General features: G+C 34.6%; 3 protein-coding genes across 4 annotated transcripts in view; 2 read left to right on the forward strand and 1 right to left on the reverse strand.

The window, feature by feature from the left end:
- Window positions 1-11,952, forward strand: part of pygb (phosphorylase, glycogen; brain) — a 28,557-nt gene extending 16,605 nt beyond the window's left edge. Inside the window, exons 11-20 of one of the 2 annotated variants that reach the window (XM_087288818.1) lie at window positions 2,598-2,761; window positions 2,940-3,054; window positions 3,357-3,458; window positions 3,578-3,725; window positions 4,312-4,370; window positions 5,090-5,231; window positions 5,585-5,792; window positions 6,059-6,193; window positions 8,200-8,266; window positions 10,896-11,952. In XM_087288818.1, the coding sequence (XP_087144944.1) occupies window positions 2,598-2,761; window positions 2,940-3,054; window positions 3,357-3,458; window positions 3,578-3,725; window positions 4,312-4,370; window positions 5,090-5,231; window positions 5,585-5,792; window positions 6,059-6,193; window positions 8,200-8,266; window positions 10,896-11,048 (1,293 nt within the window). In that variant the 3' untranslated portion in view covers window positions 11,049-11,952. The remainder of the gene's footprint in view (window positions 1-2,597; window positions 2,762-2,939; window positions 3,055-3,356; window positions 3,459-3,577; window positions 3,726-4,311; window positions 4,371-5,089; window positions 5,232-5,584; window positions 5,793-6,058; window positions 6,194-8,199; window positions 8,267-10,895) is intronic. The other variant, NM_212809.3, reaches the window with a different exon arrangement.
- Window positions 1-20,560, forward strand: part of LOC141378555 (uncharacterized) — an 876,076-nt gene that overhangs the window by 581,971 nt on the left and 273,545 nt on the right. The gene's annotated exons all lie outside the window — the stretch shown is intronic.
- abhd12 (abhydrolase domain containing 12, lysophospholipase) overlaps window positions 17,434-20,560 on the reverse strand; it is a 107,182-nt gene continuing 104,055 nt past the window's right edge. The window contains 3 exon segments of the mRNA NM_001076597.1: window positions 17,434-18,002; window positions 18,699-18,826; window positions 19,119-19,197. Coding sequence (NP_001070065.1) covers window positions 17,969-18,002; window positions 18,699-18,826; window positions 19,119-19,197 — 241 coding nt within the window. The 3' untranslated portion in view covers window positions 17,434-17,968.

The raw sequence follows: 20,560 nt of genomic DNA on the forward strand, positions 1-20,560 counted from the left end.
ACAGGTTGCAGTGCTGTTTGAAATGTGGGGAAGACCATTAGCAAACCATTTTCACATATTTTGGAGTTGCCCAGCTATTGAGTCACGCTGGCAGGTTGTAATGCAACAATATGAAATATTTTTGATGATGATGTGGACTTTTCTTTTACAACAATTTACCTGGGGAATATCGCAACCAACTTAATGGTAAAAGACAAGTATTTATTAAAATTACTTCTAGCAACCAGTAAGAAAGCTGCAACTCGAAAGTGGCTACAACTCGAACCCCCTAAAAATCTGAACGGTTGGATATCATATTTAATGTTCAAAATAACGAGAGGATGACTTTTTCTTTAAAACTACAGATGGACAAACACCTGCAATATTGGGAGAAATGGATTGCTGGAGCAGTACTGTGAGAAACTGACGGTCAACCTGGACAAAACCAAAGTCATGGGCTGCGTCCGAAACCGCACACTTCTATACTATATAGTACGCTAAAATCAGTATGCGAGCCGAGTAGTATGTCCGAATTCATAGGATTCGAAAATCAGTAGGCGAGAAGTACCCGGATGACTTACTACATCCGGCGAGATTCTGAAGTGCGCATCCCATGCATGCTGCGCTATCCCGTAATACCCTGTGAGAGAATTTATGAATGGAAGTGAGGCGACACAACTGACGCAGGTAGGTCATGTGACCATGACAAAATGGCGGATGTGGTACATCCGAATTCCATTCATACTTTTCAAATTCATACTGTATAGAACGTACTTTTCTAACGGCCGAGTCATAAGTTTAAATTCAAATGCAGTACCTACTGAGTAGTAGGCGGTTTCGGATGCAGCTATGGTGTTCCAGAAGAAGGCCAGATCTCAGGGACACAAATATCAGTTCACATACAGAGGAAAAGCTGTAGAGCAGGGGTCACCAAACTTGTTCTTTGAGGGCCAGTGTCACGCAGATTTTAGCTCCAACTCTAATCAAACACACCTGAACAAGCTAATCAATACTTGAAACATTCAGGCAGGTGTGTTGAGGCAAGTTAGAGCTAAACCCTGCAGAGACACCGGCCCTTCAGGACCAAGATTGGTGACCTCTGCTGTAGAGCATTGTAGCAGTTACTCTTACCTGTGCATTCAGATCTCCACCTCTGCTGGCTTCAGTCTCGCTGTCAAGACCCTGAGCGAGGGGGCTCGTAGAGCATTCTATGCCATAAAATCACGCTTTGGCCAATTACAGTTACCAACTAAAAAATGGAATAAACTATATTGCGCTATTATCAAACCAATCTTACTATATGGGAGTGAAATTTGGGGACCAGTATTAAAATTAGAAAATTGGAATAAAAGTTTAATTGAATGAACATAATTAGAAATTACTAAAAATATATTACATATCCGCAGAAACACCTCTAACATTGCCTGCTGGGCTGAATTGGGTTTATATCCGCTGAACTTGGAGATTCAAAAACAAGCGGTTCAATTCTGGCTGCGCCTGCATCAGTCTGACCCCGAGTCTGTCCATTATAAAGCCCTTCTGGCCAATGAAAAACCTACAGTGTTTTATCCTCTAAACACACTTGTATCTTAACTACTGAAAAAAACCCAAACAAAACCTTCACAAACATAAATAACTGACAAAACATTAAAATATGATTATGATGAAAAACTAAAAGCTGAAATCAACCTCTAAACTAAACTTCAATGTTATTCCATCCTAAACAGAACACACAGTTGGCAAATTATTTATCATTAAAACTATAAAAAAAAACACCTGCTTTCTAAATATCGCCTCTGTGATCATGACCTGGAAATAGAAAAGGGCAGACATAAAAAATCCGTGACACAAACCAAATAGAGGATGAAACACACTTCTTTCTTTTCTGTCCCAAATACACCACAATTAGAGAAACATTTTCCCCCCAATTCGAAACATTGAGTAATTAATATTTTTATTTAAATGACTCAGAGAAACTTTGCCATGTATTTGGAGAGGATGAATTGACATCTAAACTAGCTGCAAAATATGAATACATCCTACACACCATAAGAAATGGTTAATGTAAATTCATGCATCTTATTTAAATAATCTCAACTTTTTAATTATTATTATTATTATAATTAGTATATTTATTACATTTATTATCTGTTTTTTTATTATTTATTTCTTATTTACTGTATTTTTTCTTTGATGTTATTACATATTTAAAATGCTTTGGCAATACTGTATTAAATGTCATGCTAATAAAGCAACTTGAACTTGGTTGTATTAATGCCTTTACACAGTTTAAACTGATCTTTATGTGTTAGTTAATGTGACCTGTAAGGAAATATGTGAGCAGTCATGTGTTCATTTAAGCTCTGATGTGTTATTGCATTTTTATTTATAAATGTTTTTTAATTTCACACTTAAATATGTTCCTAAGGAATAAAAGGTAATATATTTGAATGTTACTTTTGAATAATACTGTATCACATATTAAACTACATTCAATGAGAAAATGGTGACTTTATAATAACTTATAAAATTTTTCTCAACATGATGCATGACCCTCATCTAGCTCTGCAGTTTGATGCATTTTTTTGATCATGTATCGGTGTGTCTGTGTCTTGTAGAGGATCTCTGCGCTTTACCCAGGTGACACAGATCGTCTGCGCAGGATGTCTCTGATCGAGGAGGGCGACCCAAAGAGGATAAACATGGCTCACCTCTGTGTGGTCGGTTCTCACGCTGTCAATGGTGTGGCACGCATTCACTCTGACATTGTCAAGACTACTGTGTGAGTACAGAGAATCAGTCACTGTACAACAATAGTGTAATGATGAAATGAAGCTTTCGAAACAAACCGTTTTGAAGTTGTATGTGTACTGTTCAGGTGATTAGCACTAGTTTTCAGTGAAGGTTTTTGGACTTGGAGATAATTATTATAATTAATATTATTTTTTAACTGGTTTCAGATTTAAGGACTTTTGTGACATTGAGCCAGAGAAGTTTCAAAACAAGACAAATGGTATCACACCTCGCCGATGGCTGCTGCTCTGCAACCCCGGCCTGGCAGATATCATCGCTGAGGTGACCTTCTTAACCAATTATAGGTGTTTTGTTTTCGTTTGGTTTGTTTTGGTTTGGTTTGTTTATTATATTTTATATATATTTATTTATATATATTTTTACACTTTATTTAACTTAGTTTTTTTGTATTATTTTTTTTTTCCTAATGCAATAATGTGTTTTATTTTAAGTTGTTAAAAACACATTTATTGTACCTATTTAACTTATTTTATAATAATTTATTTTAATATCCTTTATTCCAATCATATATACTGTATATTTTTCTTCTGTCCCTCACTGCTTTGTACTTGTTTTTCTTTCAGAAAATTGGTGAGGACTTCCTGACGGATCTTTTCCAGCTTAGAAAACTGCTGGACTTCATCAATGATGAAATGTTCATTCGGGACGTGGCCAAAGTTAAACAGGTTAAACATACATTTCATTCCTTTTTTTTAGGAAAATGAACAACTGTCTTTGTTTTTTGTATTTATGGTGAAATTTTTGACTTCATGTTAAACTTTTTTGTTGTTATTGTACATTTTAGGAAAACAAGCAGAAATTTGCAGCATATCTGGAGAACGAATACAATGTCAAGATAAATCCAGAGTCCATCTTTGACATCCAGGTCAAAAGAATCCATGAGTACAAGAGACAATTACTGAACTGCCTTCACATCATCACTCTATATAACCGTAAGACCACACATGCGCACACACACTCGCGCACACACAGTAGGCATAGATGAGGAGATTAATGGCTGAATGCTGCCATCTGCCTGAGGACAGAGGAACTGACTATACAGTACATACACAACATGTATGGATTATAATTTTTTTCTTTTCTTTTACTGATTGTCTTGAATGGCTCACTTCCATAGCTATCTCTCTTGGGTTTTCCCATCAAGTTAATTTTTTTTAGTTTATCTGGAAATTATGTAATTCTATTCCTGTCTATCTGTCTGTCCGTCCATCCATCCATCCCACACATAGGTTATTTCTATGTAGAGTTTGCATGTTCTCCCAATGTTGACGTGGGTTTCCTCCGTGTGCTCCAGTTTTCCCCACAGTCCAAAGACACGCGCTATAGATTAATTAAATAAACTAAATTGGCCATAATGTGTAAGTGTGTATGGATGTTTTGTAAAACATATGCAGGATAAGTTGGCATTGTAAAACATTCTGGATAAGTTCATTTCACTATGGTGACCCCTGATGAATAAAGGGACTAAGCCTAAGGAAAATGAATGAATGATTTAAAATTTTTAATTCTGCATTTTAGGCATAAAGAAAGAACCCAACAAGAAGTTTGTTCCCAGGACAGTGATGATTGGAGGAAAGGTTGGTGAATTGTTTTTAATTCTATTAAAAAATAATACTTTTAAAATGATCATTATTATTAACTGCCATAATTGCATTTAAGTGTAGATTGATGTGTTTTAAAACGGTGTTTCTCAACCAGTAATCTTAAAATATTACAAAACTTTATTGGAATTTTGGAGAAAAAAACACTGTTTTATTAAAACATATCTTTGGCTCTTCTAAAATCATTGATATTTTTGAAAGTTATTGTGCTTGGGCATAAAAAGAATGTAAAAGGTTACACTTTTTCAAAACTCCAACAAACAGCTCAGCGGACTTCAAGCTTTGTTTTCCTGGATTTTACTGATCTGATTTTACTGCAAATCAATTGAAAAGAAGGGTCAAAACAACAATAGCGTCTCCACTTGTGCTAAGGTTCTGCGTGACCAATTCTCAGCTCAAATTGATTATATTGTAAAATATTTGACGTTTCCTTTCTTACATATGTATAAGAATAGCATTTTATTGCTTATATCATCCACGCCCCCCACACCACTATACAATTGTTATATGTTTATGGCTGCCAAAGACAGAATCAACACCATAAATAGAACCAAATAGATGTCTCTAAAAAGCCTGTGTGAATGTGTAAACGCTTTGTGACCCAGAGTGGTCTGCGCCAAACAAATCAACAAAACCAAATTGTGAAGACGTCTAAAGAGTTTACTGAATCTGTTTTAATTTCTGTCGTGATGCAGGCAGCCCCAGGCTACCACATGGCCAAGATGATCATAAAGCTGATCACGTCAGTGGGAGAAGTGGTCAACCACGATCCGGTGGTTGGAGACCGACTCAAAGTCATTTTCCTGGAGAACTACAGAGTCTCTTTAGCAGAGAAGGGTGAGTTAACACACAAACAGATCTGAGGCCTGTACCATGATGGTGACTTGACATACTCTGAATTTATCTCTCTGCCTTTGATTCTGAGTTCATAAGCGTGTGCACATGAAGGTGGGACATCAGTGCAAACAGCCAATCCTTGAAACGTAAAGATACTGTTCTTTACCCAGCCAAGATACACCACATTTTCATGATCTAAAATGGTCCTGGATGTCATTTTTGGCAATATTGCACACTGCAAGGTGTGTGCGCGCGGGCGCGCGTGTGTTGTGATTGGTCATGTGGCTTTTTTGTGATCTCTGCTGCATACTGTACCTGTTATAGAATATGTGATTTGTCAATTTTTCCCCCAGTGGTTCCCGCCGCTGACCTGTCTGAGCAGATCTCCACTGCAGGAACCGAAGCCTCCGGCACTGGAAACATGAAGTTCATGCTGAACGGCGCTCTGACCATCGGCACGATGGACGGCGCTAATGTGGAGATGGCAGAGGAAGCTGGAGAAGAAAACCTGTTCATCTTCGGCATGAGAGTCCAGGATGTGGAGGACATGGACAAGAAAGGGTGAGAGAGCGAATGATATCTACAGGATAAGAGTGATGGTAAAGGATGTATCATTTAATGGAGGATGAGGAGAGGAGATCAGGCATCAGTAGTTTGCTGATTGTGCTGATGTATTTCCTGTTAGCTAATAAACTAAAGTAATTGTTGCTGATTTTTATTCTTTACATATTTGTTTTATTTCGTTTCAGCTTATTTTTTCAGTTACTGAACTCTGTTTTAATAGTTTAGTGACATTTAGTCCACAGTAACGGCTCTGTTTGTGACAGATATAATGCCAGGGAATATTATGAGCGTCTGCCTGAACTGAAACTGGTGATGGATCAAATCAGCACTGGATTCTTCAGTCCCAAAGAGCCTGAGCTCTTCAAAGATGTTGTCAACATGCTCATGGATCATGACAGGTGAGTGGCTTTTTTTGTATGTTAGAATGTGTCCTGTTTGATCTGTATTTTTGTGTACATTTTATGCTGATTTACATAAACATTTAGTGAGATTGACCTATTTAATATTTACATTTTTGGGGTTATAATCTGCACAGAGTAATAAACCCTTTTCACAATGACGTCACTTCGCCTCCCGCTATCGGCAGCGCAGTGTATTTTAGTTCCAGTTTACCTTTAAATGAATGAAGACTTCTTAGGGAAATTTACAAATAAGAATATTAACATTGCACTGATCTGATTTATTCTTGGTTTTGGGCATGTGTCTAAATGTTTCTCTTTCAATACTGAACTGCTTTCTGAGTTTGAAAAAGATTTATTAAGTTATTAAGAATAGGAATAAGCTATTGGTTGTCGAGGAAAGCATATGTTTGCAACCTTTTCCCTTTTTTTTATCCAAAATGAATGGATTTATTTTTACTTTAATGCTGCTCTGAATATAAATTTATATTAAATTGTTATATGTAAATGTTCCAGCATGAGTAAAATTTTTTAATTAAATCTATTTATTTTCCCATAAGCATGTATATAAATGCAACCAATTTCATCATTTATTATTTACTGATCTATTAATGTTTTGTTCAGTTTCTTCATTTGAATGAATGAATTATGTCCTGCCGCTACCTTTTGGGTGGATTTAATTTGATATCTGTACTACCTTTTAATTACAAATAAATTCATAATCTAATAATACTGAATTAAAATGCCGTCTTCTTGAAGTGTTATTTTTGCAAATGTAAATTTTTGTATTGATTTTGTTTGCATAGTTGGAGTCCTATACAACATTGTTATTCCATTTAATTGGAATATTAGAGACATAAATGTTTTATGTTCATGAATAAAATACCTGTATAGAAAATGTAAATAATATGAATGTGTTTGTGAATCAGCTGTCCACTGTAAACAACCACAGTAAACACCCCCAGTTTTATTTATTACTTATTCTTTAGTACACACACAAAATAAATAAATAAAATAAATCTGACATAAAAAAAATGTTTAGCACACATGTAAACATCTGAAATCTTTATTTGACAAATACTGACAAGTACATACCAACTTCATCTGCAGTAAAGACAGCAACACAAAGCAATAGACTGTTTAAAGTCCCATTTTTTTGGTTCAAAAACTGGACGTCATGTCAAAAGGGTTAATTATCTTATCCACTAAAAACTGTCAATGGAACAATTTTTCCCAAATTGACATGGTTTAAAAGCCTTTTTGAAAACTTACTTGCATATAAAATGCTTAGTATGTAAAGTCATTTGCAGACCTTAATGTCCATGCCACTGAATTGGTGAATTGGTATGGATTGGTATGAATTGGTTCCAGAAACTTAGACAGCATTTTAGAAAGTACAAAAAGAGATATGCACACATGTTTGTTGAATTTGCAAAAGAAAAATATCTACTATTTGCCAAGTACTGCACTGCTAGCAAGGCTATAGATTTTGAAACTTAAATTCTTCCAGTAACATTAACGCTCGTTAAGGGATGTTTGTCAGAATGCTTGGGTTTTGTACCTAAATGAACAGGTAGTGACTTTGTTGGCACACGCGGCTGTACTCGCAGATGAATGTGTGTTAACCCACAAAAATGTTTTTATGTCAGTACGTCCTGAAAAATCACAAGCTTTCTCACACCACACATTTGAAAACTAGCCCACCTCATAACAAAGAGGAACGTGAATGGTTTTACTGTCACAAGAAAAGGCACATGATTTCTGATTGTTTGACACTAAAGAGGAAGCAGCAGTCATAATCAGAGAGGTTGTAACATTTATTGGGGGCTCGTCAGGAATTGTGATATATTTTTTTTTATTTGTATTTTTTTGTCAAAAAAACTTGAACTTGTTTTTATTATTTTAATCTACTACTACTAATAATAATGCATTTACATGCACGTCTCGAATGTTTTGAGTATTTTTGCATCTTTAAGAGTTTTCTGACTTCTGTTCGTCTCTTTAAGGTTCAAGGTGTTTGCAGATTACGAGTCCTATATCAGCTGTCAAGACAAAGTTAATGAACTTTACAAGGTGAGTTAAGACCCTTAGTGCTTTACCAATATGAGGTTTTACACTATATAAAATAAATAGCTATGTTAATAGTAATAACTAATAGTAACTAACACTTTATAAACTGTTAGTCGATGGCGATCATCTACCAAATTTTTGTAAATGTCCTTCTGTAAATGTATCAAAATTGAAATTTAATTAGTAATATGCATTGCTAGGAATAAAATTTAGAGGTGATTTTTCTGAATATTTCAATATTTTTTTACATCCTCCATTTTAGATTTTCAAATAGTATATGACTATCTGCTTTTTAAGTGGTGACGTGTTTTTGACGTATGTAATACTGTTTCCGGGTCCAAGCCACCATTCATTTAAGTGGAGTAATCATTCGTTTATGAACACATTTTATTCCTATCACACATTAAAGTTAATTTTATATAAAATCATACTGTACACAACAATCTCTGGGCTTGCTGCATTACAAATACCAAAAATTTAACAATTTATAAAAAAATGAATCACTTTCTGGCCATTGGATATTAGGCATGGACATATATACTGTGATCGTGATTTTCGAAAGCCTTAAATCGCTTTGTAAACGTTTATTATTACCATTTCATGAGTCTCCCCATTCAGTTGAATAGAGCGCTTTGACCCGGAAGCGCTTCACGTGACGTCACACTTAACAAGCGGTTATTTGGCTGAGATACAACTAACAAAGCATACACCTAATTTATTCAGCTTTCTGATGATGTATGAATCTCAATTTCAACAATATTGACTCTTATGACAGATTTGTGGTCCAGGGTCTCAGCTTTTTGTAAATGTTTTATTTATTGCTATTGGCAGTCTATTTTACATTTTATTTCAAAATGAAATTGTAAAACATCTTGAACATTAACGCTCTTTTGACCCAGTGCAGCCTGTAGTCAGTTGCAAATGTATTTGCCGTAAAAAATACAGCATTACTGATTTTGAAATCGATAGATGCACATGCAAAATTTCTTGTACAGCTATTTTTCAGTTAGAGTAGGGGAGAGTGGAGACAAAAGTAACCAAGTGATTTTCCCAAAGCCCTGACAACCTTTAATATCCAGGCTATAACAGTGCATTTACATGCAACCCCTGATGGAGCTGCCGAATATCAGCTGATTTCGGGGGCCGTGTCCTGCGGTTGGCCCCGAATTTCTGTTTTTATGTGCAAAAAGTCAATTATTACAGTTTTTTTTTTCCTCATTAAAAGTTGTGTTTCTCTTTTGACGTGTCTACAGGGTATTTAGTGCAATCACACATCCTTAAGTTTAAAATACTTTAAAATCTTGTTTTTCAGTATTTAAAAAATTAATCAAGTTTCAAGAGTTTACACTTAGCTCATGATTTATACATAGCTTGTTTGGCATGCTGTTCCGGGAGAGAGCCCTGAGCTCAAGGGATCCTCGAGCCCAGGGCTCCCCCCTTTTGCAGGGCGAGTGGAGATTGAGCTCAGGTCTATCTCAAACTCCCCCGCTGCTGAGGCCAAGGCGAACTTCCTGAGAGTAAGACATTATAAAAAAGGTTTAGGCTTGTTTTATTTATAATATAGTGCACATTTGGATGGTGGGAGGAAACTGGAGAACCCGGGGGAAACCCACACGGACACGGGGAGAACATGCAAACTCCACACAGAAATACCAGATGGCTCAGCGAGGACCCAACGCCATTGGTATTCTTGCTGTGAGGCAACAGTGCTAGTCACTGGGCCACCGTGCCGCCCATTCTGGATAAAGGAGGAAGAAGGGGAGGAGGGGGGTTTCTTCCAGACGAAGATAGTTGTAGAAAGGAAATGAGGATATATATAGTGATTTGAGATCCTTTGATTGGAGGATCATAATTAGCTAATGTGGACCAGCTGGGTCAATCATGAGCACAAGCTCCTCTCGAAATTAGTTTAAAATAAAACTTCACTTAAATGAGTACCTGTGGGAATGTAAGTAACATTGTTACTGCCAAGTAACTGCTAATAGCCATGCCTTATTTTTCACTTCCACATTAGTTTTCAGTGTTTTGACTCGTATGTTTTATAAGATTAATGCATATTGCCAATAATAATAAAAATTTTCAAAATTTATAGTAAATGTTAACATTTTGCATTGTTGGATTGCTTTTGAAACATTTGATGTAGCTGAAATGTGAAATGAAAATACTTTCTTTTTTTTTGCAAAAATAAAGGAGAAAATGTTTGCAGTTAGCAATATCAAGGTCATAGTCAGATATATTTCAAATAAACAAGATTAGGCCAGTAAATCGAGCAACTATTGTTGTTACTTTTGACCCACCCATGTGTTACTTTATCTCGCTGATTATTAAAATCTGCAGGACACTGGCCCTCCAGGACCGAGTTTGGACATTTCTGTTCTACACTGATACAATATAACAGCTGATATTGAAAGACCATTGTTGTGAGTTAGTCACCACAGCAAAAATATATTTCTGCTAAAAAACAATGTCTTTTAAAATGAGTTTTTTTTTGTTTGTTTTTTAAATGTTACTTTTGTCCCCGCTCTCCCCTATTTTTAAACATATGTTGTAATGTGACTTTCCAACCTAATGTGTTTTTCACAAAAAAAATAAAAAAAACTTGATAAGAAATAAAGAATTTTGTTCCCCACAGAACCCAAAAGAATGGACCAAAAAGGTGATCCGGAACATTGCAGCATCGGGAAAGTTCTCTAGTGACCGTACGATCGCTGAATATGCGCGGGAGATCTGGGGTGTCGAGCCGTCTGACGTCAAGATCCCACCACCAAATGAACCACGCGAATAAAACCTTCCCTGAATTCCTGAGTCCAGCTCTGTCACTTTGAATCTCATCACACACAGAAAACTAACTCCATGTGCACCTAATATATTTCAAATCACTGTTATTCACATCTCCGTAATCGATTGTCTTTGTTACCATTACTGCATATTTAATTAGCTGTTTATCTGAGACTACTCTATTGAAGCTGTTCAGACAGCATAGTCCAGCTTCAGTTTACAAACTTATTTAAGCAATATGTTTATGCATATTTATGGCATATAGCCTAGTGTCACTTTTCAAGCATTCCCTGGATCATTTTTGAGGTTATTGTTTGTTTTGACTGATGTTTTGCGGGTGATTTAGGAACTCCAGTAATATAAATACATTATATAATCAGTCAGTAAAGATGACCTCAGAAGTGCTCATTAAAACCGCATTCATTTAATGACTCCAGAATGCATGTGATGATGTGGTTTTTCAATGTCCAAATGATCTTTTTATTCAGGCTTTTCCGAAGCAGGTTGAAGGGTGCCTTGCATTTGTGTGCAATATTACCATCACTTTCCTTTGTAAATATTTAATAAGAATATGAGAAATATACATGGCAGCTGCCTGACGTAAACTCAAGGGAATCCATCATGTGTGTCATTTGCTTTAAATGAGATATTTTTCAGTGTTGACTCTGATGTCAGGTCAGGTCGTGCTCTTTTTCACCTTGTATTACCAAATACTGTGCCTGTAGGTTTGATAGAACACAAAAGCAACCATAAAGCAACCTTTAACTTTCAACAGCTTTTCAGGTGTTCTGAATGTGTTTATGAATGTAACCTTCGAATATTCACAAGCACTGAAGCCTTCAGCTGTTTTACACAAGTACTGTATGAAATGTACCGTTAACACAAATAATAAAAAAAAAGTGAAAATAAAATGTCTGCTCATTGACTTATTCTGACAACAGGAGTCGCGGTCTGCTGTTATTCAACGCTATGAAGAAACTACAAGGATAGGCTACTTTTAGAGGATTTCTAGACATTTGTTTTTATGTTAACATTTTATAAATATGTATCTGAAAAGCAATGCTGAAGATATTCTGCTTTCAAAAAGTGACCTCCGGTGGACTAGCAGACTCCGAATTGAGACAGATTCAGTTCCACATGAGGTTATCAATTAGCAAATAATATAAATATTTTGATCGTAAACATTAGGTGGCTGCACAGTGGGTAGCACGTTTGCCTCACAGCAAGAAGGTTGCTGGTTCGATCCTCGGCTGGGTCAGTTGGCGTTTCGCTAGAAGACATGTGCTATAGGTGAATTGGGTAGCCTAAATTGTCCGTAGTGTACGTGTGTTTATGGATGTTTACCAGTGATGGGTTGCTGCTGGATGGTCATGCGCTATGTGAAACATATGGTGGATAAGTTGGCGGTTCATTCCACTGTGTCGACCCCGGATTAATAAAGGGACTAAGGCAAAAAAAAAAATAAAAAATCAGTGAATGAAACATTAGGTGAACAGGTTACATTGTAACTTCATGACGAGATACGCAGGTTTATTTACCTGAGGTGAGGTAGTTTTCTGTTGTTCCTGTGGGAACTAGAAGCCGTTTCGCATGCAGGTGCTTTTATATAGAACATGATTTAAATCACTTGCTCCTGTCTTCAACCTGCACTTGCGTTTGTTTGACCACCTTTAAGCCAGTTTGTTTGATTCCAAACCATATATCGTCAAAACACGAAATAGAAGTGTTACATGACACGTTTGCCTAGCATCATCAGAGATTTTATCTACTGCATTTGGGATTTCGTAAATTAATTAATAGACACCCTCACGTTAATAATTCCAGCAGATGAGGGCGAAAAAAAACATACTTTAAAAAGTAGATTGACAGCCTATGAAATGACAAGATTAAAAGTGGAAATTATGACTAATAAAGTTGAAATTACATATAGGCTATAATATATCAAATATAATAATAATTATAATGTAAAAATAAGACGACTATAAGACCTTACATTAAACGAAAAATCTCGTCATGTCTTTAAAGGCATCATTTAGACTTTTAAATATTATTATGCATAGAAACTATGTATTTTCATCATAGCAAAAACAAAATAAATTAGATGCTTTATTATTATTATTAAAATGCTTTAGTGTTCTGAAAAAATCTGTATAACAGCACCCACATTTGGAAGGTTTTTTTTTCAGAGAAAAATGTTAGTAAATGTTTTATTCTATTCTTCCAAATGCCAAACAATAGTCCTTTACAGCATTTTCTTGTCTTTTTCAGAAAAAATGTCTATCAGATAAACAAATGCTTGTTATATTAAGCTTTGTTACATCATTTTTAGACACCAGCAATGTTTTAATTTCAGAAGAGTTACAAAAGCAGCATTTGGGGGAACACCCTGATTTTAAATAACAAATTCTACCCATTTAACCAATTTACATTTAGTCTGTTTACCAAAAAAATCTAAACCAAATATTTTTTGTTACATTTTAATGAATGCAATGCAATAGAAGCAACAAAGTAAAACTCTGTAAATATAACACTAGTTATTAAATGTATAAATGTATTGAAAGAAAATGTCACAGTGATTGTTTAAAAAAAAAACTGTAACAGCACTGTAAATAAATGATGGCCACCAGAAAGCTTTTTTTTCAGTCCTTTATTGTTTACAAACAAACATACTGTACTAACAGGTGTGCATGTGTCCAGTAAGATTTAGCAGCTTAGAAGAAAACAAACATTGTAAACCACTCATGATATCGTCCGCAAAAAGTAACAGTTGCTGCTGAAATAACTGGGCAGTATTTCAATTTTCATTACAAAGTAAACAAAAAAGTAATTAAATATACGAAATGTTGAATTCAAATATGCAAAGTTTGGTCAACATCAACAAAGACGGCAGAATCAAATCTGTGTTCAGAGCAGTGACATCCAAATATACTGTGGTCCATTTTTACATTCTAGTACAAATGAATTCGTCATTTTTAAATATATATGCATGTGTTTTTTTGGTCTTACATATTGTCCTTCAGCTTTAGATTATTGCACTTCTAGATCTAATAAACTCTCTAAACATGATCATTTCTACATCAATTCTACACAGTCCTTCGCAAGCTAAGATATTTTGGTGTTTTTTTTTTCCACTGCATCAGACCATCATGATCTCACATCTAACACACCGGCAGAGGAAAATCAAACAATGAAGAAAAACATTGTGATACTATTTGTGAGAATAACATCGGTGGTGTACAAACAGAGGCAGTCTAGATCTACGATTGAAGCTTGCATGCACACATAACCTCGCTATCATTATCAGCTCAAAAAACAACCAGACACACAGCAACAATACAGCAGATCTGCTCAAACGGCCTGCATTACAGTCTGAGATACTCATTTGCAGATGAATCATTATCAGATGGTCAGTGCACAATGTGAAGGAAACATATTCATCATATATACAAGAAAAGATGTCAGAGCAAAACAAAGATGAGCCTTTATTGCTTAATGTTTGAATCTCAGTGTTGAGTATTGCCCACATTTAATGTAAATCTTCAAAACTGTGCATGTTAAAAAGCTTTTACAATATATTTAGATATTGGGAATTCAATTAAAACCATTGGAAGATATACACTTAAAGTACAGTTGAATTCAGAATTATTAGCCCCCCTTTAAACATTTTTTTCTTTTTTTAATATTTCCCAAATGATGTTTTACAGAGCAAGGAAATTTTCACAGTATGTCTGATAATATTTTTTCTTCTGGAAAAAGTCTTAGTTGTTTTATTTCAGTCACAATAAAAGCAGTTTTTAAAAACCATTTTAAGGACAAAATTATTAGCCTCTTTAAGCTATATGTTTTCCCGACAGTCTACAGAACAAACCATCATTATACACTGACTTGCCTAATTACCCTAACCTGCGTCTAGTTAACCTAATTAAGCCTTTAAATGTCACTGAAGCTGTATAGAATTGTCTCAAAAAATATCCAGTAAAATAATATTTACTGTCATCATGGCAAATATAAAATAAATCAGTGATTAGAGATGAGTTATTAAAACTATTATGTTTAGAAATGTGCTGAAAAAATCTTCTCTACCTTAAACAGAAATTGGGGGAAAAAATAAACGGGTGCGAATAATTCAGGGGTGCTAAAAATTCAGGGGGGCTAATAATTCTGACTTCAACTATACATTTTGGGTCATTTAGAAATTACACGATTCCAATTTTTTTCAAATGTTTCCATTCAAAAGTTTGGGCCGAGTTTATTTTCTTTTTGGCATTAAAAAAACTAAACGAGGAAGAAATAATTTTATTTATCAAGGATGCATTAAACTGATCAAAAGTAACAGTAAAGTTAAAAACATTTCTATTTATTTCAACCAAGTGATTTTTTTTACACTTTCTGAAAAAAGTATGACAGTGTGCTCAAAAATAAACAGCACAAATGCTTTGAATATACAATTTAAATAAATCAATTGGCATCTTGGGATTATTTCTGAAGAAACAAATGCACTAAATACTAGTGTTGGGGAAAGTTACTTTTGAAAGTAATGCATTACAATATTGAGTAACTAGTTACTTTTTATGGTAAGTAATGCCTTAAGTTACTTTTGCGTTACTTTTCTGACCTAGCTGAGGGTTGATCTCTTTTAGCAGGGGTTTTTCCTTCCTTTTTTATATAGATGAGCTCTGCAATTAACATCACACTGTATAACCTTTATTTAGCTTAATAAAACACATAAAAAATGAATGTAGGATAATGTTATCTTTAGGGAACTTCCTGACTGCAGAGCTCTATGCCGTATATATAGATTAATGAAAGTTTAAAGCAAGTGTTTGCTGCTTTTACACATTTCATCTCATTAGTGAGGTAAAATCAGTTTTCATTTATATAATCCAGCAGTTTATTTTTTAAGTGAATTAACCAAATTAAAAAGTAACTCACGTTACATTTTTTTAAAAAGTAACTTAAATATTTTTTTTTTCAACTTTGTATTCATTGATTTTAATTATATTATAAAACCCAGCAAACAATACAGAATATTAACTTACATAATATTTCAGAATGTGCTTTTCCACTCCAACATTTGTTAAACAGAAATTACATTTAAAATAAAATACTATACTATAAAAAATACATTTAAATTGACCAAAGTGTGTGCGCATATAATAATAATAATATTAATAATAATAATAAAAATAACATTACATTGACTTTTAAATTACAGTCATCTTTCCAAAGCCAAAGACATCCAATATTTTCATCTAATTCTATCCATTTATAAAGCGACTGAGATCACACTTTAAGTCTCTGCTTTACCATTGATTATATAAATTCATTTTTAACAGCAAGATTATCAAACATTTCCTTTAACTCAAATATTATTACCTAATTTTTAAAAGTAATGTGTTACTTGTTTCTTAAAAAAATAATATTATTACGTGACTCGCGCTACTTGTAATGCGTTACCCACAACACTGCTAAAAACTGAAGTAAACTCAGCTATGAAACATAATACATAACATAAATAAAGTGCTCAGCATAATTGAGCACACCCCATTTTGAATATTAATATTTTTAACAATTTCTCTGTGAATTAAGGTAATATAATTTGGTGCATTTAAACAAAACATTTATTAAACGGATTTCACAGAATATCTTTAGAAACATAAAGAATACATTTTAAAAAAACTACAAGATTTCAACTATGTTTTTCAAAAAAAAAATCTTGATTTTTATTTAATATACTTCCCCTAAAACATAAACTTGGGCTACTCATTTTTGGACTGTTATCGTAAGTTATTTAGCTAGATTAGCTCCAAATTTGGCTTCAGTGCTGATGTAATGTATATGCACAGATATAAGCATCCTATAGAAAATATCAATTTAAAATACAGATTTGTGAGGGCTGTACTCATATATGCTGAGCACTGTGTATATCAAAATAGACTCAAAAAACCATAAAAAAAACACATTTTAAACAAATAGAGAAGCTGGGTCCTAAAATGAAAAGAGCACAGAACTTAATGTAATATTAAAAAAGAAATGATTTCAATATTTTCACTGAGGCTTTGATCTGTGTATTCAACATATTGTGTTAGCAAGTAAATAATTGTATTCATTTATTATTTTGGAATGTGCAAAGTGAATTTAAAGACTGAAAAATATATATTTAACCCACATAAACAACAAAAAAGGAGAGATTTTGAACACACTCTTGTTCTCTTTTGATTGTGCAACATTCAGTTGCCCTGTAACAGACATGCAAACAAGCATCAATCAACAAAATGCATGAAAGCAATAGTAATGGATTTCAAAAGCTCATTCAGTTGTGATCGCAGCTGGGTTGCATATGGAGCAACCAAACACAACAGCATACACATAACACACACAAGAACATCCCATAAAAACAACCTCAGAGCTTTAATGCCAATGCAGCACAAAATCCTCCATTACAAACCAGAAAAGGGAAGAAAAATACAAACAGAAAAAGACATTTTATTTGAAAGATTTCAAGTTGAACCTAAAAATAACTCGCTGTTCACATTGAGTGGATTTTCAGGTCCATGATAATGTCGATCTTATTGTTATTAAATACGCTCATTTAAAAAAAAGAGTGAACGGCAGTCAGCGAGTTGTGACATCAGTGTCCCGTTTCGTCCCTTTGACCTTAATTTCTGCAGTCGTTAAAACTTCATTCTGCTGACTAAAGCATTATTTCAGTGCGTATTTGCATATTATTTTGCATACTTTGTGCTCCAGCTGCCGCTTCAGATTCACAATGACAACAGAGGAGGAGGAGGAGAGTCAAATCATCCTGTCACGCTCTCAAAACATGAGCACTTCCTTCCTCGGTAGGGTTTAAGTGAACAACCAAATGCGAAAGAGCCGGAGTGTCTTGAGTTCATGCGCAGGGACACGGGAAAGAGGAGATCTGGACTAACCGTGGGGATGAGGAGCTCTTAGAAAATCACTGAGACACAAAGACAACAGCAACACATTACATCTCTCAGAGAAACAGCTTGGGTTCATCAACAGTGTTTTCCACAGCTCTAGAAATACTAATGTTGATCTGGATGACCTGGACAAACGTCACAAAACATCTTAAAGGGATAGTTCACCCCAAAATAAACATCATTTACTCAGCCTTTACTTGTTTTAAATCTTTATAAGTTGCTTTATTCTGTTAAACACAACATTTATTATACTCATTCATTCATTTTCCTTCTACTTAGTCCCTTATTCATCAATATTCAATTAAAGATGGCAGTGTTTCATTGCTGTATGAATCTGTTACAGACATCTTCAGGAGGTTTACTGGACTACTAGATTAACTGGTTACAAAACCAGCAAACTTGTCCAAATTTATTAGATTACTTGATTTACTGGTTTAAATATTATTGAAATCAGTTGTGTTATACGTTCCTACTTGAGATAGGGTTGTTGGATTAGTAGCAGTACAAACCAAATCAAAAATGAAATAGAGACAGACAGTGACTTCAGTTTCTCCCTGACTGTTGGTTAGGGTCAGAATATAAAAACTACACCGCCTGGCACAATCCTAAATATAGCCTGTATTTGCAACCAATGCTCCAGAAAGATGAGTGTAGTGAAAATGTTTTGTCAGCAGGGAGAGCAGAGACTTCAGCAGATTGTGAAGCGTTCTCACCTCAGTATATTTGGTAGCTGTGGGCTCTTGTAGATGAACTTGTGTCTGTAGCCCAGAGAACTGGAGAATGGGATGAACTGGACCTTATGACCATTCAGACTTTTACTCTGAGCCGCCAAATCATACAGCTGTGAGTGGACAGATTTAATACACAAGAATCAGCAAATAACACGTTATTGATGACAAGATAAGAGAGTTTTATTTATGCGTTTTATAACAAGAACATAACGAGCATATAAAAGTAAATATAATAATATTATTATAAAAATACAGACTTGTCAAATGCTCTTAAAAACAGCAGCAATCTGGTTTTAATATGGACAATTTATTCTGAATATACCTCATGCAATCAGAATTTAGAGACTAAAAATAATTGTTTCAGTTTGGAACGAGCTTCATCATTGTGTGATCAATGTTTACCTTCTTCCCTAGCTGGAAGGGCACAACTGTGTCGTCTTCGGCATGCAGGATCAGAACTGGACATGAGATGTGGTTCACACTACGACAAAACAAAAACAGGACCTTCAGGTTCTGACAGTTTTAAACACAATTTGACACACACACCCACAATTTGATTTTCTTTAAAGAGGAAGCTATTTAAAGGCTTAATTGTTTGTATGGTGTGACCTGTTCATGCTTCGTTCATCTATTTATTTTTGAGACAATTTACTTTAAAGGAATAAGTTTGACCCGAAAATGAAAATTTACTCAATTTACTCACACTTAAGTGGTTCCAAATGTTTTTTTTTTTTCTGCTGTACCTAAAAGATGACATTTTGAAAAACAGCTGAAAACCAGCAGCCATTGACATCCATAAAAGTAAAATTAAATATGAAAGTCAATGGTTACAGGTTTCCACACTATAAAAAAAAAGTTGACTAGGCTTAAAATTTTACAGCAACCAGCTTCAGGACATTTTTGAGTTTACTTAGACTCAATCCCAATTCTATTTTCGTACCCGTACCCCTAGGCCCTCAAAACCGAGTGTGAAAGGGAAGGGCTTTAAAAGTTACCCCTAAGAAATGGGACAGCACTACAGCACATGCATATGTCATCGCGATCTCATGCTGCATTTGAGATTAAACAATTGTGACTGCTGTAGTTATTCCAGTTGTGTTAATTTTTGGTATTTATCTTCTAGAAATAACTGAAGCCATTTTTTTATGTTATCATAATGATATAATGTTGCAATAAGATCATAACTTTACTGCACATTTACACAGTGGCTATATTCATCAATGTAAACACACCAAAAACAACATTTACATTATAGCAGACACTGTAAAAAGCTCATTTCCAGCCTCTAAACTTTACTGACAGGGTATTTGAGTGTAATTGAGTGTCAGAATGTTGTCAGACTGCTGTACAGTTTTTATTAGGGATTATAGATAACGCAATTTAGCGGTTTTTATTTTAGCGTTTTCTTTTTTTTAAAGCATGACGGTAAAACATGAACATGGTCATGAATATTTTAAAACATGCTGGTTTGTTGTAAAAATTCGTAATAATGACAAAAAAAAAAAACTAATTTATGGATCTCCTTACTTCTGGGTACAGCTACCCTGCCGTTGTGGCTGGTGTATTTTGGGAAAATTTCTTACCCCTTGGTTTTGATTGTCATCCTGGAAAATCTTCATTTGAAGGGCTATTTTTACCCCTTCCCCTTAGCCCTACGCCTTCCAAGCTAAAGAGAATCGGGACACCCTTAAACCCTTCATGGGAAGGAGCAAAACGTGCAATACTTGGGTTGAAAGTTGAGTCAACTCAAAAAAGCTTTGCAGCAAGTTGCCTTTGAGTTAACATTTTTTTGCAGTTTTTCTTCAAAATATCTTTTTTTGTGTTTAACAGAACAAAAAAAATCT

The sequence above is a fragment of the Danio rerio genome, chromosome 17, assembly GCF_052040795.2.
Source record: "Danio rerio strain M-AB ecotype USA chromosome 17, GRCz13ab, whole genome shotgun sequence".
In the NCBI taxonomy this organism is placed as follows: Eukaryota; Metazoa; Chordata; class Actinopteri; order Cypriniformes; family Danionidae; genus Danio; species Danio rerio.